The sequence below is a fragment of the Piliocolobus tephrosceles genome, chromosome 7, assembly GCF_002776525.5.
Source record: "Piliocolobus tephrosceles isolate RC106 chromosome 7, ASM277652v3, whole genome shotgun sequence".
In the NCBI taxonomy this organism is placed as follows: domain Eukaryota; kingdom Metazoa; phylum Chordata; class Mammalia; order Primates; family Cercopithecidae; genus Piliocolobus; species Piliocolobus tephrosceles.
In genome coordinates, this window is record NC_045440.1 from 147,629,724 (window position 1) to 147,646,248 (window position 16,525).

A 16,525-nucleotide genomic window follows, 5' to 3' on the forward strand; every position below is an offset into this window, starting at 1 on the left:
GGAGGGGGCGGGGCGGCGGCTCCAGGAGAAGGTGGGAGGGGGCGGGGGGGGGGCTCCGGGAGAGGGGGGGAGGGGGGGGGGGGGGGATGGGGCGTCAAGGCAAGGGCGGGGCGGCAGGCTCTTGGAGAGGTGGCACCGCGGGAGAAAACAGTGAGGCTGGCCCTGGCCTGGTGTGGACCACCCTGCCCGGCCCTCCTCGGGTGTGACCCTCACTGCTCTGCTCCCTCTCCCTGCAGGACTACTGTGGACAAATCTTTCTCTTATGTTTGAAGACGGGGGTTAGAATCTGGCAAAAACAAGTGCTGAGAGAATAAGGGGGGAAAAGGAAATGGAAAGGCGGGTGAAAGCGCTAATGGTTCCCCGAGCCCTGGTTGGGCCCCCTGCTCGCATTGCTGGTGTGGACATGGATGCAGGGCTCCCCAGGTCCCCAGGAGGCTGCCCAGCCGTGGATTCCAGGGTCTGGCACTCGCGGGACGCTCTTGTGCTGCCCCAACTCTCATTCCCTTTGCTGCTGTGTCTGGGGCGGTCCCAGCCCCACCGCCGCCTCTCACTGTGCAGCCTCCGTGCAGTTGTTGCCAAACGTGCAGAGACAGTCGCTCCACACAGATTCCTGTGACGCGACAGCAGAAATGCACATCCCTGTTCTCAGATCTTTTTGGGTCCAGAGGGCTCCCATGGGCCAGCTGGAGTGGGTGCTCATGAGTCCTCGAGAGGCCCGTGGCCGGGGACCCAGTCTCTGCACGACAGAATTCCCAAGCTCTGTATTAAAGTGAAGCATTGGAGTGTGGGGTGTCAGAGGCTGCACGGGCACCTACAAGTGGAGCATCCTACCCACTCCTGCGTCCTCCCCTCCCGCTCCAGCTGTCACCCTTTGGGCCACCACCACTGCCCCACAGCGCAGACCACTGTGGCTTGGTGTGCATGTTGTATACGTGGAAGCCGGTGCCCGTCCTGTGGTCCCTTGGTGTGAACATGTGTGTGAGGTTGTCCCTGTTGTCACTACATGTGCCCCTTTCCTGCACTGAGCTGCGAATGTGTCACGTTTGTTCATCTGTCTGTCTCCGTGAACACCTGGGCAGTTCCCAGTTGGGGCTGTCACAGGGTCCAGGTCCTTTGGAGCTGAGGGCACACTGCAGCAGGGGATAGGCCCACGATAGCAACAAGGCTTGAAGGCCAGGCCCTGGTGTGTATCCCAGGGCTGCCAGCCAGTGTCCCTGGGTGGGGCCCTCTCCCTCCCGCAGGAGGCCGGCTGGCTCTGGCGTGCCACTGTCTTGCCCATCGCTGGGTTTCCCACTCTTTTCAAATGAGTTTGCTGCGGCTTCATGCTAGAGTTTCATCTGTGTTTCTCAGTGATGGGTGAAGGTGAGCACGTGGTTATATGTTTACTGGGTACTCGGCTGTGTCGCTTTGACAGGATACCAGTCTTTCGCCTGTGCTTTTCCTCTTGATTAGTAGGAATGCTTCCCCACCCCCGCAACCCCTAGACGAAGTGTTGTTCTGTCACCCAGGCTGGAGTGCAGTGACACGATCTCAGCTCATTGCAACCTCTGCCCCTCCCGGATTCAAGCAAGTCTGCCTCAGCCTCCGGAGTAGCTGGGATTACAGGCCACCATGCCCAGCTAATTTTTATATTTTTAGTTGAGATGGAGTTTCACCATGTTGGCCAGGCTGCTTCTGAACTCCTGACCTCAGGTGATCCACCCACCTCAGCCTCCCAAAGTGCTGGGATCATAGGCATGAGCCACCACACCCAGCTGGTAGGGGTGCTTTCTATGTCCTGGATACAGTTTCTCCATTGGCTGTACATATACTGCACATAGCTCCTTGGAGAGGCATGAACAGGAATGCAGCAGTGGAGAAAAGGAGAGTGTTGGTGGAGGGCTCGTGCCAAGGACTGCACACGGTGTGGTTTCTGGAAGGGCAAGTCCAGTGCTACTGCATGGCAGGAGGAAGAGGTTGAGGGTAGAGATGTTGGCATCGGGACCTGGGAGGAACAAGGGGCCAGAGAGTGGCGGTTCAGTGCTGGCCATTTGAAGGCTTGGGTTTTATTGTGCAGGCAGTGGGGCCCCGGGTCAGATCTGAGGGTAGTGAGGTACCCTGGCCACCTGTGCAGATGGTGAGAGAAGGACCAGGCTGGTGGTGGCGGCCAGCGTGCTGGGGTCGGCCTCAGCGTGGGATGGACCGGGCTGGCGGTGGCGGCCTGGGTGCTGGGGTCGGCCCCGGCGTCGGATGTGCCATGTGCTTTTCAGCGTGTCTGTACATGGACACTTGGGCAGATTCTCCTGAATGTGGGTGTGTAATTTCTCTTCAAGTCCCTACTTTCAGTTCATTTGGGGATGTATCAAGAAGCAGAGTGGCTCGATCACACTGAGGCTGTGGCTGGCCTCTGAGAGGGCTGCTTTTTGCACAGCGGAGCTGTCCAGCTATTTTCTTCCCAGCCCAGGTTTGCATACACATCACTCGCCACAGCCCAGCTGGGCAGGGGCATTGCTGACCCCCGGCTAAGGCTTTGAGCAGGCCTACAGCACAGCCCAGCAGGCACACCTGCCGCCAGTGTCATGTACCCAGCCATCGTGGCGAACCTCTGTGTTCTTCCCCACCCTGAGACCCTGGTGGGGGGACTTCTTTGAGACAGGCTGATGCTTGGGCTTTGAGTTCCTCTGACGTTGAATCAGAACCTGTGGCCCTAGGGGGTGACATGCGACCTCCCCCAGTGTGAGATGACCATGAAATAGCGCACAGAGCATGACGAGAACAGCAGGCTCTCCTGAGGCCGGGCGTGTCCGACGGAGGAGGCAGCCTTCCCAGGGTCGAGGCGGTGTGCGGGGGAGGCCAAGGAGGGGACAGGAGAGGAGGAAATTCCACATGAAACAAACAGGTGGGGGTGGAAGTGGCGCTGCCACCTCAGGAAGGTCAAACTCAGAGTTGCCAGGTGACCCAGCTGTCCTGCCCAGAGATCTTCCTAAGAACAGAGCACGAAGCACACAGCGACCCATTCCCAGCAGCACCGCTCATGCCATCTGGGAAGCATCCCACGGGCCCATCACTTTGCAAATGGGTAGAGGAAATGTGGTCCATCTGTACGACAGAATATTATTGGGTCATAAAGGGGCATGAAGCCCTGACACAGACTGTGAGGCAGATGCACCTTGAAAACATCGTGCTCAGTGAAAGCAGCAGACACTGCCCAGGTGTGGTGGCTCATGTCTGTAATCTCAGCACTTTGGGAGGCCGAGGCGGGCGGATCACGAGGTCGGGTGTTCAAGACCAGCCTGACCAACATGGTGAAACCCCATCTCTACTAAAAATGCAAAAATTAGCTGGACATGGTGGCGGGAGCCTGTAATCCCAGCTACTCAGGAGGCCTAGGCCAGAGAATCACTTGAACCCAGGAGGCAGAGGTTGCTGTGAGCTGAGATTGCACCATTGGACTCCAGCCTGAGGGACAGAGGAAGACTCCATCTCAAAAACAAATAAACAACAACAACAAAAGCAGACACTAAAAGCCACAATCACATGAGCCCATTTTCACGAAGCGTCCAGAACAGGCAAATCGGTTGCAACAGACAGTGGAATAGAGGTGACCAGGGGCTGGGGAGCAAATTAGTGACTGCTAATGGAGATGGGCTGTGTGTGTGTGTGTGTGTGAGAGAGAGAGAGAGAGACAGACAGGGTCTTACTCTGTTGCCCAGGCTGAAGTGCTGTGATGTGATCATGGCTTACTGCAGGCTCAACCTCCTGGGCTCAGGTGATCCTCCAGCCTCAGCCTCCTGAGCAGCTGGGACTACCGGTGTGCACCACCACGCCCAGCTAATTTTTTGTATTTTTCTTAGAGACAGGGTTTCGCCATGTTGCCCAGGCTATGACGGGTTTCTTTTGGGGGTGATGGTTGTACATGCTGAGTGCACTGGAATCCTGGAACTGTGCACTTACAGTGAGTGGGTGGGCTCTGGGGCTCTGAATTATGTCTCAGTGACCCAGGCCAAGCATGACAGGAAGGGAGAGGACCCTGCACAGGGGCTTACCATTGAGGGAGGAGCCACAATCCAGAGACCGGCAGAATAGCCTGGAAGGTGTGGGGCGCAGCTGAGCCTCACACAGTGGGCAGCTGGAATGCTGCCCTGCGTCCTGGGACCACATGGATTTTGCCCAGCAGTCTGCGGAGGCAGGAGCCTGCTCAGGACTGGGTGTGAGGGTCCACACTCGGGGATTCTCAGCTAAGAGGTGACTGTGGAAACTGCCCCCACCCTGCAAGCCCTCCACCACAACCCAGCGCACCCGGGCTGTTTCTAAAGTTCAAAAAAAGCATAGATTCAAGTGTACATGTGCACCAATGGGTTCAAGTTTTTTTTTTTTTTTTTTTTTTGTTTTTTTGAGACGGAGTCTCGCTCTATCGCCCAGGCTGGAGTGCAGTGGCCGGATCTCAGCTCACTGCAAGCTCTGCCTCCCGGGTTTACGCCATTCTCCTGCCTCAGCCTCCGAGTAGCTGGGACTACAGGCGCCGGCCACCTCACCCAGCTAGTTTTTTTTTTATTTTTAATAGAGACGGGGTTTCACCGTGTTAGCCAGGATGGTCTCGATCTCCTGACCTCGTGATCCACCCGTCTCGGCCTCTCAAAGTGCTGGGATTACAGGCTTGAGCCACCGCGCCCGGCTCGAGTTGTTGAAGAAATAAATATGCAAAAGTAAAGAAAATATTAGAGAAGATAACTAAACCCACTGAGACAGCAAGACAAACCTCTTGTGAGACAAGTCACAGGAAAAGAGCTGACATCCATAAAAGCAAAAAGTGAAGTGAAAGAGTAAAAATGTGTGCGGTTAGCAGAGTGTATGTCCACGAACAGCTGTGTTCCAAAACACCTGGAAAGCTATCACCAAAGCAACCGATTTCTGAAACAATAAAAGGCCAGCATAGATGGGAAGGAGGCAGGCGGGTCCAGGGGACCGGTAACTGCTGAACTGGTGGAAGTGGCTGCTCTGGGCACCCGCTGGTGTCACCCAGGCTGCGCGTCGGCAGGGGAGTCATTGCCCCTCACAGTGCTCAGGAGAAAGGAAAGTCTGTGTCAGCTGCCAGTGTAGGTGGCACAGCCCAGCAGCTCAGATAACATCACGGGGTGTCAGGTTGGTCTTGGCTTTGAAGCAAGCCTGTCTGCGAGAGTCACTCCCTGGAGGGCTGAGGAGCAAGACCTGGTGTGGAAAAATACTTGCTTGGAGTTCAGCACCTCCTCACTGTCAAAACTTGCCAAAAGCCAGGAGTGCAGAGGAAACCAACGGGCAGGCAGCAGGCAGCGTCCGCAGCCCTGGCAGCCGTCTTGTCAGGGAAGCGCCTGGGCTAGGACAAGGGGCTCACAGGTGAAGAAAAAGGCAAAGAAACAGGTCATCAGAACACGCTGCTCCTGCAGGGGCTGGGCGCTCAGCTCCGCACTGGAGGTTTTGGAATGAAAGCGGCGTCAAGAGGTCTACAGCTCCTTTGAGAGCGACAGTGACCAGGAAGGACCAGCCTGTGCCTGTGCAGCTTCCCCTGGGCATGGCTCCTGCACCCCTCACCAGCCGTGTCTCCCCACGCCATGCTGTGGCCTCACCACATGAGTGGGTGTGGCCTGGCCCGGCCCGGAAGGTTCTGCCGTCAGAATCTCCTCCAGCTCGACCTGCTGTTGCGCTTTGAACCAGCCCCTTTTCCCTTCCAGCTACCCAGGCGGGTCCCTCAGCCACAGCCGGGAAGGAGGACCCTAGCGGTGGCCCAGGAACGCTGGGGTGGGTGGAGCCCACAGTCTGTCAGCCACCCTCCAGGGCGAGGCAAGCCTGACCTCATGGCCCACTGCTTTGTTTGTTTTCACCCCAGGTCGTGGTATTTGCTAGCTGTGCAGCAGGCATTTGGCAGTAGGGGTCACCATGGCTGAGGCTGGAGAGGAGACTCCCGGGCCAGTACCCACCATGGGCAGGGAGCCCCCTCGTGACATGGCCGTCCCCCAGAGTGAGGCTCACATGCTGTGCTGCTGCTGGACTTGTGGTGGGCCTGGGGGTCCCAGGGCCAGCATCCTCCTGCCCATGTTCCCCCATGTTCCATTCACCTGCTTTCTGGAACAGCAGGACAGTGGCAAACTCATAGCCCCCCAAGTCCCAACCTTCCATGTCAGGCCCAGCTCCAGCTTCGGTCTGGGAATCTGTCTCCTCCCTGTCCGCCCAGGTTCCCAGCCTAACTCCTGCATGGGTGCAGTTGGCAGTTGTGTGGGTCCTGCCTCTGGTGGGCCTGCCAGGGGAGCCTGAGAATTGGACCCAGCAGGCATGCTGTGAGGGCATGGGGCCGCTGGCTCTGTTGGCTGCCTGCCCAGCTCCACACCAGCCTCTGGGCCACATGTGTCCTCAGCACTTCCTCTACCTCCCAGGGCACTAGCCACTTTGCAAGAGGAATCCAGGTCATGGCTCCAGTTCCTTGGCTTCTGGGCTGTCCGTGGCCCACGGGGGATCCTGGCCCTGCCTCAGGCTGGCACCAGCAGTACAGAGCTCTGCGTCTCATGGGGCCTCCCTCATGGCCCCACCCCCTTGGGTTGGCATAGGTGTGCCCACGGCTGTCCCCCACACATGGCCTGACCGCCGTGTCTTCCCCACCTACAGGTGCCTGAGATCGTGAGCGTGCTGCGCTCCAAGCTTCAGGAGGCCCAGGGAGAGCACGTCCTGCCGGCTGCCCAGCACAGCGTGTACCTCCTGGCCACCCAGCACTGCGCGGCCGTGGTGTCCAGCCTCCTGGGCAGCCCCCTGCCCTTGGACAGGTACCTAGCCCAGACTCCAGGCTTAGGGGTTCCTCTGCTGCTCCCCAAGCCCTCCACCCGCCTCTGCGCCCTGGCTTTCTGCATGAGTTCCCATGGCTCTAGGCCACGTGGGACAGAAAGTGACATGGAGACAGGCCCCAGTCTCTCAGGTACCCATGGGGTCCGCTCCTCTTTAGGTGTCTCGGAATCCTCACTGGCCCCGGTGGGCCTCGCACAGCACCCCCACAGGGAAGCTGCTGTTTCTGCGCTCCTCTAAGGCCCCGAAACTGCCTGGCTGCTCTGTCAGCCCCAGGCTCCAGCAGACACTGGAGGCTGCCCCTCACCCCGCGTCTTGGTTCCAGCTGCCCCAAGCCTTGTCCTCTGCAGGGCGTCCACTACTGCCTGTGAGCAGACCCCCAGGAACTGCCTGATCTGAGCCCCTCAGGAGCCCACGGACAACGCTGTCTGTACCATACATCACTATGTCTTCCCAAACTCACACCTCCCAGCTCCCAGCAAAGGGCAGGGTGTGTCCACCACCCACCAGCCCACGGGGGTCCCCCTTCCTCGCTGAGGCCTCCAGAGCATGGGTCTGCTGGCCCTTCTTTCTCTGCCATCTTAGTCGTGGATAGAGGCTGGCCCAGGGATACCTGGCTGCCTGTGACCTCCTGGAGACTCCATGCTGGGCAAGGCAGAGTGACCCTTCCCCTGGCAGGTGGGGGCACGAGGCTGCCGTGGGGACACAGGTTTCCTTGCACCTGGCTCTTTAGCCTGTCAGCTTTGCTTTTTTTCATGTGCTCTGAGGCCCTCCCATTAAGTGCATCCAAGCTGCAATGTCCGCTTCCTCCTGGCAGGGGGGACCCGCAGGCACCTTCTCCTCAGAGGTGCACTTGTCTGGTGGCCTTGCTCTTTCCTGGTGCTGTTGACCTTTCTGTGTGTTTGTTTTAAACCTTTTGTATGGTAAATAGCCGCATTTTGTTACAGATAGAGTGAGTTTAAATCCACTGTCAAATCTTTTGCCTCTTTGTTACGCAGTTTGTTTTTTAAAAATCTTCTTTCTTGTCCTTTTTCAGATTGACAGTGTCCCTCTTACCTCACTTTCTCCACTCAGTTTGCAATCCTGCAGTCTGTTCCTTTTCTTTTAGCGTTTGCCCTAAGGGTGGCTGCGTGTGTCCTGACTGAAGTCCAGCGTGGGCCCCGAATGCAGGCTGAGGTCTGGGTCTGGCTGGGCTGCTGGGCGCCCGAGTCACGGGCCCCGAATGCCGGCTGAGGTCTGGGTCTGGCTGGGCTGCTGGGCGCCCGAGTCGCCACGACCGTGGCTCTTGGGCACAGTCCGCATTGACTTGTCTTTCCTCCGCGGTCACCGCCTGGCTCATCAGTCACTGTTTTAATGTTCCATGGAGGCGGGGCTCACACAAAGGGCAAGCACGGAGCCACTGGGCCCTGCGGGACTTTCCAGGTCGAGGCAGAGGAGGTGTCTGGTCCCCAGCAGGCTCCTGTGTGCCCCTCAGTCCCCTACAGGGTCAGGGCCACCTGACCGCCGCCACTAGCGGTTTTGGCGATTGTGCTGTGCTGTGTCTTCCCGGCCTCTGCTTAGCACGGCGGTGCTGTTGCTTATCCTTTCTCCTGCTGGGCAGTGTTGGGTGCCGTGTGGGCCGCACCGTGTATCTGTTTCTAGGTGATGGACATTCAGGTTGGTTTTGGTTTGGGGCTGCTGGGGATGGCGATGCTTTGAATGTTCCTGGGAGTGTCTGTTGGTGGGTAGGGCATGCATTTCTCTTTCAGGTGTGTGTAATAAGAGTGGAATTGAGGCCAGGTACTGTGGCTCACACCTGTAATCCCAGCAATATGGGAGGCTGAAGCAGGAGGATCACCTGAGGTCAGGAGTTTGCTACCAGCCTGGCCAACATGGTGAAACCCTGTCTCTACTAAAAATATAAAAATTGGCTGGGCTGTAATCCCAGCGCTTTGGGAGGCTGAGGCAGGCGGATCACAGGTCAGGAGATCGAGACCATCCTGGCCAACACGGTGAAACCCCGTCTCTACTAAAAATACAAAAAATTAGCCAGGCAAGGTGGTGTGCGCCTGCAATCCCAGCTACTCCAGAGGCTGAGGCAGGAGAATGGTGTGAACCCGGGAGGCGGAGCTTGCAGTGAGCCGAGATCGCGCCACTGCACTCCAGCCTGGGCGACAGAGCGAGACTCCCTCTCAAAAAAAAAGAAGGGCCGGGCGCGGTGACTCACGCCTGTAATCCCAACACTTTGAGAGGCGGACCACCTGAGGTTGGGAGTTTGAGACCAGCCTGACCAACATGGTGAAACCCCGTCTCTACTAAAAATAAAATTAGCTGGGCGTGATGGTGCCTGCCTGTAATCACAGCTACTCGGGAGGCTGAGGCAGAAGAATCGCTTGAACGCAGGAGGCGGAGGTTGTGGTGGACCATGATTGGGCCATTGCACTCCAGCCTGGGCAACAGGCTGTCTGTAGTCCCAGCTACTTGGGAGGCCAAGACAAGAGAATTGCTTGAACCTGGGAGGTGAAGGTTTCAGTGGGCTGAGATCGCGCTATTGCACTCCAGCCTGGGCGACAGAGCAAGACTCTGTCTCAAAAAAAAAGAAGTGGAGTCACTGTGGCCGTCTCTACCCTGCCACCCCCTAAGCTAAGGGTGGGTTCTGCATCCATAAATGGTCAGAAAAAGACCAAAAGAATATTTCATGACACATGATAGGAAATTCTGATTCCAGTGTCCATGAGTTAAAGCTTCTGGAAGCAGCCGCCTCATCCACTTCCACGCTGTCTGTGGCTGCTCTGGCACTACAGCGGCAGGCTTGATGAGCTGCCAGAGGTCATCCGGCCCCCAAGGCCTGAGCCACTGTCCTGGTCAGAAGCTTGCCAGCCCTGCCCTGGGCACAGGTTGGCTTGACTGTCATATACAGCCTCATGGGGGCCCACCGAGGCTGAGTCTGTGGCCTCCTGGCACCTCAGTGATGGCCACCACGTCCTTGCTGGCGCATGCCATGTGCCTGCCCTCCTGTGCATTTGTCCACGTTCCTGCCAGGTCATTTGCTCCCCACGCTCATGCCCAGCCCTCTGCTGCTTGCCTTCTGCCTGAAGGACATCTCCTGGAATGCCCTCCACGAGGATCAGGGACACACTGCCTGCCTTTGTTTACTTGAGAATGTCTTTATTTGGCCATTCCTTGTGACTCTTCTTTCTGTGGCTCAGTGTCCTAGTTCAGTGCGTTTGCTCAGGTGTGTGACAGTGCATCACTGTTTCTGGCTTCTGTCCTTACTCTTGGGAGCCAGGTGAAGTCTCCGAGCATTGCATCTGTCGAGGAGGCCACTTCCTGCTTGTGGCTCATCTGCAGTTTGCGGGTGGGGGTGGCTTTCCATTTGTTCTGCCAGGCGGCTTCGAGGCTCCCTATCTGTGGGTCAGTATATTTCATCAGTTCTGAAAAAGCCAACCTTCTCCTTGTCAGCCATTCTGTTTCCTCTGCCTCTGGGACATCCATCAGATGTACATTAGCCCTCATTCCATCTTCTGCATCTCTTCTTCTTCCTCTGCCTTCCCACGTTATTCTTGCTCTGTAATAATTTTTTTACCTTCCTATTCACTGAGTAATTTCCTTATTTTCCCGTTTACTGTTTCTCTCTTCTACTGTATCTAGACTGGCACCAAATATGTCCACTGAGTACATTAGTGTTTCACTTCTAAAAGGGCTGTTTGGTTTTCTTTTAAATTTGCTGTATCTGTTTAGAATTTCCAGTTCCCATCATATTTAAAGTTTGTTGTTTATTTCTGCAAACGCTGAGCATAGCTGCCTCACCATGTGTCTGCAGCGGCGTCCGAGTGCTCTTGGCAGCACGGCCGGGTCTTCTTGGGAGCTGCGCTCTTTGACCTTGTGCCATTCTGAGGCCTGGGCCAGATGCTGCTTCCTCCAGGGAAGATTCGTTCTCCCTCCCAGCAGCTCCCCAGGGGCCTCCCACACCACTGCCCTGGGCCCTCTATGTACAGGCCCAGATTTTTCTGTGTCCTTTATTGCCAGCTCTGTTTACAGACCCCTGGAGTCAGAGGAAGGGGTGAGCTCAGGTCTGAGGCCAAGAGGCTATTTACCATCTGGCTGCAGCTGAGCCTGGTGGCCACGTCTGAGCGTCGTGGAGCCAGGGTCCACGGCACGCAGGCGGCGGTGGGCAGGGATGCCCAGCCCAGGTGCCGGCAGCACTGTGACCACCCACGGCCTCAAGGTGACTCTCTTCCTGCCCTGCTTCAGCCACACCTCCATGCTGTGGCGGGCGCTGGCGGTGGAGCCTCGCCTGGCTGCTCAGGTCCTGGGACTACTGCTGGAGAAGATGAGTAGGGACGTCCCATTCAAGGAGAGCCGCGCCTTCCTGCTGGGCCGCACCCCAGAGCGCGTGGCCACGCTGCTGCCTCTCTCGGTGAGTCGGGCTCTCGGAGCCACGCTGACACTCTGTCCCTGCCCCACTGGCCTGGGTGCCCGGGGGGAGGCCTCTCAATGAGGTGGCCTGGACGCCACGCCACAGGCACCTGGCGGCAGCACCGGGCCGGGAGCTCTGAGCTCAGCCTCGTAAAGGCCTCACAGGTGTGGGCCCCCAGGGGAGACCACTTCACGTTTTATCCTGCGGAAAAAAAATAAACCCAGCTTGGCAATGTTTTAAGCAGTAAAGCAGCTGTGAGAGTTCCCTCCTCCTCCCTTCTGAGGAGCTGAGAACAGATGGCCTGAGGTCTGTCCTGTGAAGGCTGGCTGCCCTTCTGTCCCCGTCTCCTGCCTCTACCCCTGAGGGCCAAGCCATGCAGTGGTGTGCCTTGCCCTTCCTGTGCTGCAGCTCCCTGGGGCTCCGCCCACGGGATGCATGGGAGCACACGGTGCAGGCTTAGATTTCGTGTGGCCTGGAGGGAGGCATGGCCCTGTGGTGACATCTCCCCCAGGCCACCTGTGCACTATTCGAGGTCCTGTCCACGCCTGCAGCGGGGCCCGCGGTGCTAGAGCTCTACCCCCAGCTGTTCGTGGCGCTTCTGCTGCGTGTCAGCTGCACCGTGGGTGTCCAGCTGCCCCGGAACCTGCAGGCCCAGGAAAGGAGGGGAGCCAGTCCAGCCCTAGCCGCCAGGAACCTGGAACCCTGCAGGTATCTGGGTCCCCAGTACTCATTCGCAAGCACAGACATGGGTGTGCACGCATGCGCATGGTGGGGCGGGCGGCAGATCTGAACCATGGGGAACGTGGGAGTGACTCTGCTCCCGGGGAGCTGGTGCCTCACCCAGGTGCAGGGCTGAGCCGTCAGTGGTGACATGCACAGGCACCCTTCTCACACTGGCTGCGAAGGCCTCTGCGGGCGGTGTGCGCGGTGGTGATGATCACAGGCAGGTGGTGGGGGCTTCGCATGGCAGCTCAGGCAGGATCAGGTGGTGCCATCTCTTGGGAGTGGAGTTGTGGGGAGTCTTTGGGGTATGGGCTGGGGCCAACCATGGCAGGACCAGCTTTGTCCCTGAAACTGCCCCAGCAGAGCGGCCTCTGGCATGTGCTCACAGCCCCAGTGTGAGAGCTGCCAAGGTGCCCGACACGACAGCATTTCAGGTCCTACACACCTGCCTGGGGCCACAGCACAGAGGAAGCTGACACCCTGGGCAGGCGTGGCTGTGTGGCCTGACCCCAGGACCACGAGCTCATGTGAATGCTGGGCCGCCATGCCCTGCCTGCCCAGGAGAGCTCTGGTTCCGTCCCACCCAGGTGCCCGGGTTTGGGTGTGCACGTTTGCCAGGACACCCCAGGGGGACAGCCTCACTTCACCCCCCTCCCCCAGCACCACAGGCTGCTCCACCACAGGCCAGCTCGTAAACCCCAGTGGGGCCAGCTGCCAGGGCTGCTCTGCCCCTAGCAAACGGGATGGAAAATGTCAGTGGGATGGGGCAGTCCCCAGCCCCTGGGCCTGGCCTGCTGCGAGTCAGTGCCTCTGCCTCTGAGCTGTAGGCTGCAGGCCACACGCCCACCCCCAGGTACCCCTCCACTGGGACGATTGCAGAGCCTGGCACACAGGCCGTCCTCCAGTGGGTCAGACCCTCGTGGGTGCCACATTCGTAAATGTCCTGGGCACACAAGCAAGGGAGGCACCCTCATCTAAATCACTAACACCTTTCTGAGCCAAACACATGCTTCCCGTTAGATTTGTCAACGTTGGTTGTGAATTGCTGCGCCTGCGCCATTCGCAGCCTGGAGTGCAGCCCCTGGTCCAGATGGCGCCTTGCAGGCCTCAAGGCCTGGAGCAGGGTGTGGAGCTGGAGGCAGAGCTGCAGTCAAACCGGGCCCTGGCTCAGACCATGAGGCTCAGCTGAACTGTGGACCTGTGGGTCCTCCCTCCGACTGCGGCTGGCCCGGCCTGTACGTGTCAAGGGCATCTCCCAGGAACTGTAGTGACTGGTGTGGCTCTCTCCTCTGCCTGTGGTCAGTGCTGGCTCTCCTGTTCCCAGGGCTAGAAGCCCCCTTGGCACCCAGGCTACCTGGGCTCAAAGATCAGGGCCTAACACTGGAACCATGGGACTCCTGGCTCACCCAGAGCTGCCTTCTAGCATGTCCTACCTTGGGGAGGGAAGCCCTGAGAGAGAGAAGCCTGGGGACACTCAGCAGGGGCCGTGTGAGGGGCTGGCCCTACTGTGGGTCAGCACCAGACCACCCAGGCACACCCATGGGGACAGGGGTATACTGGGAGCAGGCCCCCAGCACCTCCTTCCTCGGCTTCAAGACCCCCATGGCTCTCAGCTCCTACAGCCCCTGTCCAGCTCTCAGGCTGCCTCCGTCCTGCCGGCATCACCGGCCCTGTGTGCCCAACCGCCCAGAAGCCTCATGGAGCCCATCACCAGATCTCTAACAAGTTGGTCCCATGCTCCTGTGCCCACCACACCCTCCTCCTTGATCCCCCTGCATGAGGGCCTCTCACACCATCCAGGCGAGCAGGGCCTGGCCCCCAGCTTGGAGGGGCCACTTGCTCCCTGCTAGGCCCACCCCAGCACACCAGGGGGCCTTTGGGACACCTGGCAGGAGGTGACCAGGGCAGTGGCACTGTCACCACAACCAGTGGTCACGTGACCCATGCCACTCAGGAATTGTCTGCTTTTGGGCCAGGTGCTCCTAAGGACAAAGCCTTGTGGGGACAGAGGTCTAAAGGCGGTGAGGGTCTAAGTGTGAGGTGCAGTGGGCACCGGAAAGCACGTGGCAGGGGGCTGTGGAGTTGCAAGGGAGGGTCCTGCTGGGTGGGGACGCTGGTGCAGGGCATCCTCTGCCCCAGACCTTGCCTGCTGGGTTGCATACTACCCCCCACCCACTGGCAGCCAGGAGTGGGGCAGCCTCAGCAGGGAAGGGCTCGTCTGAGCCGATGGTCGATGCCAGGCTCAAGCTGGACCCAGCATTAGCTTCAACGTCAGATTCTCCCTGCCAGTTTCTGGCCTGAGTCCTAGGCCTGCCTCCCACCGCCAGGGAGACCAGAGGGCAAGGTGCTTGCCTGGTGGGGCTCCGGGGAGTCAGGAGAGGCGGAGAGTTGGCCAGGTTGACCCCCACGGCACCTGCTCTTCAGCACCCCTGCAGCCCCTCCAGCTCTTGGCGCCGTCCTCCCGCTCACTTGCCAGCCAGCCTCCCTCAGCCAACACCGAGTGGATCAGGGGCCTGCCTGCCTCCCAGAGGGCTGTGGAGTCCCTGGGGTACAGTTTGAGAACCCAAAGTTCCAGGCAGAAACAGGCCCAGGGATGGGGCGCCTGTGGAATGGGTGCCCAGCAGCATCTGGGTGTCCAGAAAGGAAGGCAGGTGCGGCCAGACAGCTTTGCCTGTGTCCAGCTCTCAGGCTGGTGGCCGGGTGGCCACAGGCTGACCTTGCTACTAGCTCACCTCCAAGCCAACGTCTGTGACCTTGCCTTGGGTGGGGAAAATGGGGGGCCCTAGAGCCTGCTTCCTGAAGGGTGGCTCTGGCAGGGATAGGGCTAGGCACCAGGTGGGCAGCACACATTGGGTACAGACATCAAGGGCTCATTGGGAAGGGAGGTGGGCGTGTGTGTGCCCCACCAGCTGAGCACCCTGGCAATCCTGCAGCTCCGCAGTGGACACCCTGCGGGCCGTGCTGCTCCGCAGCGGCAGCGAGGATGTGGCACAGCGCATGGACCTAGACGGAGGCTGGGAGCTGCTCGGGACCTCGGCGGGGCACGAGGAGGGGGCCACCAGGTTGGCCAGGTGAGCTGAGCGGGCCCAGCCCACTGCAGCTGCAGCACTGGCTGGGCTCCACCGGATCTCTGGGGCCCAGGACATGACCGGGATCAGGTGGGGGCCCCATGTGTGTCAGGCCAGTAGGGGCCCCATGTGTGTCAGGCCAGTGGGGGCCTGAGCTCCTGCCTATTTGCTCTCTGGGCAGGGGTAGGGAGGGACCCCTATGCAGAGGCCTGGCGAGGCAAGTTGGGAGGCATCTCTGAGACCTAGAACTCCCAGAACCTGGTAGCTGGTGGTGGAGTGGACCAGGGCTGTGCAGGGTGGAAGGTGCCTGGGTAGGGTGCAGCACAGCAACAGCCCCTGCACCCTCAGCGGCCCCCTTTCCCAGGGCCATGGCTGAGCACGCAGGGCCCCGGCTCCCCCTGGTGCTGAAGACGCTGGCTGGCACACACAGCAGTGCATATGAGAACCAGAGGGTGACCATCACCGCCTTCCTGGCCGAGGTAGGCCCCTCCAGGGAGGGTTGCTGGGCACCAGGGTGGGGCTCCTGCTCAGGACAGGCCTGGGATGCCCTTTTCTTACTCCTAAAAGGCCCCCTCAACCGCAGCCTGCAAGGAGGGGATGTGGATGTTAGCCACCTCCTCCCCCATGCCAGAACTCAGTCCTGCCCAGGCACACCCCCTCTGTTTCTGGTGAGAGGAGGACCCAGGCTGCCTGCAGCCTGTATCCCCAAGTCCTGCTGGGCACATCTGTAGCTGGACAGGGCTGGTCCCTGGGTGCCCAGGTGCCCTTGGCAGTGTCGTCTTGGCCCTTGTGGCCAAAGACTCCAAAATCTTGCCCAAGGCCATGCAGCAGAGCACGGTGGGCGACAGAGCAAGCCCCAGCGGCACAACAGGGAGGGTCGCCACTGATCTGAGACCCAGGGAGTAGGTCTGCCACACCGGCATGTTCTGGGCCTGGGCTGGTGGGTTGGGCCCTGGGGTCAGCAGGGAGGGGGAAGTCACAGCACCTCTGCCTGCAGCTGCTGAACAGCAACGTGGCCAACGACCTGATGCTCTTGGACTCGCTGCTGGAGAGCCTGGCGGCTCGCCAGAAGGACACATGCGCCAGCGTGCGAAGGCTGGTGCTCCGCGGCCTGGCCAACCTGGCCTCCGGCTGCCCTGACAAGGTGGGGTGGCCACCAGTCCCTCTGGGGCCCAGGCAGCATGGTGGGGGGCTGTGCATGGAGGTCACCCTGTCTTGTGGGGTGGCAGACGATGACTCTGGGGCCCAGGCTGAGTGTAGGGTGTCCTCAGGTGCGAGCCCACGGCCCCCAGCTCCTCACAGCCATGATTGGCGGGCTAGACGACGGGGACAACCCTCACAGCCCGGTGGCCCTGGAGGCCATGCTGGGCCTTGCGAGGCTGGTGCACCTGGTGGAGGCCTGGGACCTGCGCTCAGGGCTGCTGCACGTGGCCATCCGCATCCGGCCTTTCTTCGACAGTGTAGGCGGGGTGGGGAGGGGAGGGGTGGGGTGAGGAGGGGTGGGGAGGGGGGGGGAGCCCTGCCCTTCCTGCCTCCTGCGCTAAGCGTT

At 59.7% G+C, this 16,525-nt stretch overlaps 1 protein-coding gene across 6 annotated transcripts in view; it reads left to right on the forward strand.

Annotated features, from left to right (window-relative positions):
* MROH1 (maestro heat like repeat family member 1) overlaps positions 1-16,525 on the forward strand; it is a 119,274-nt gene that overhangs the window by 100,402 nt on the left and 2,347 nt on the right. For 5 of the 6 annotated variants that reach the window (XR_003307382.1, XM_026449740.2, XM_026449741.2 and 2 more), the window contains 7 exons: positions 6,616-6,770; positions 11,020-11,185; positions 11,697-11,893; positions 14,842-14,979; positions 15,341-15,455; positions 15,974-16,120; positions 16,248-16,436. Coding sequence is in view for 4 of the 6 variants with exons in the window: in XM_026449740.2 (XP_026305525.1) it covers positions 6,616-6,770; positions 11,020-11,185; positions 11,697-11,893; positions 14,842-14,979; positions 15,341-15,455; positions 15,974-16,120; positions 16,248-16,436 (1,107 nt within the window). In the remaining 2 variants the exon portion in view is untranslated. Of the gene's footprint in view, positions 1-6,615; positions 6,771-11,019; positions 11,186-11,696; positions 11,894-14,841; positions 14,980-15,324; positions 15,456-15,973; positions 16,121-16,247; positions 16,437-16,525 lie in introns of all 6 variants that reach the window. The other variant, XR_003307383.1, reaches the window with a different exon arrangement.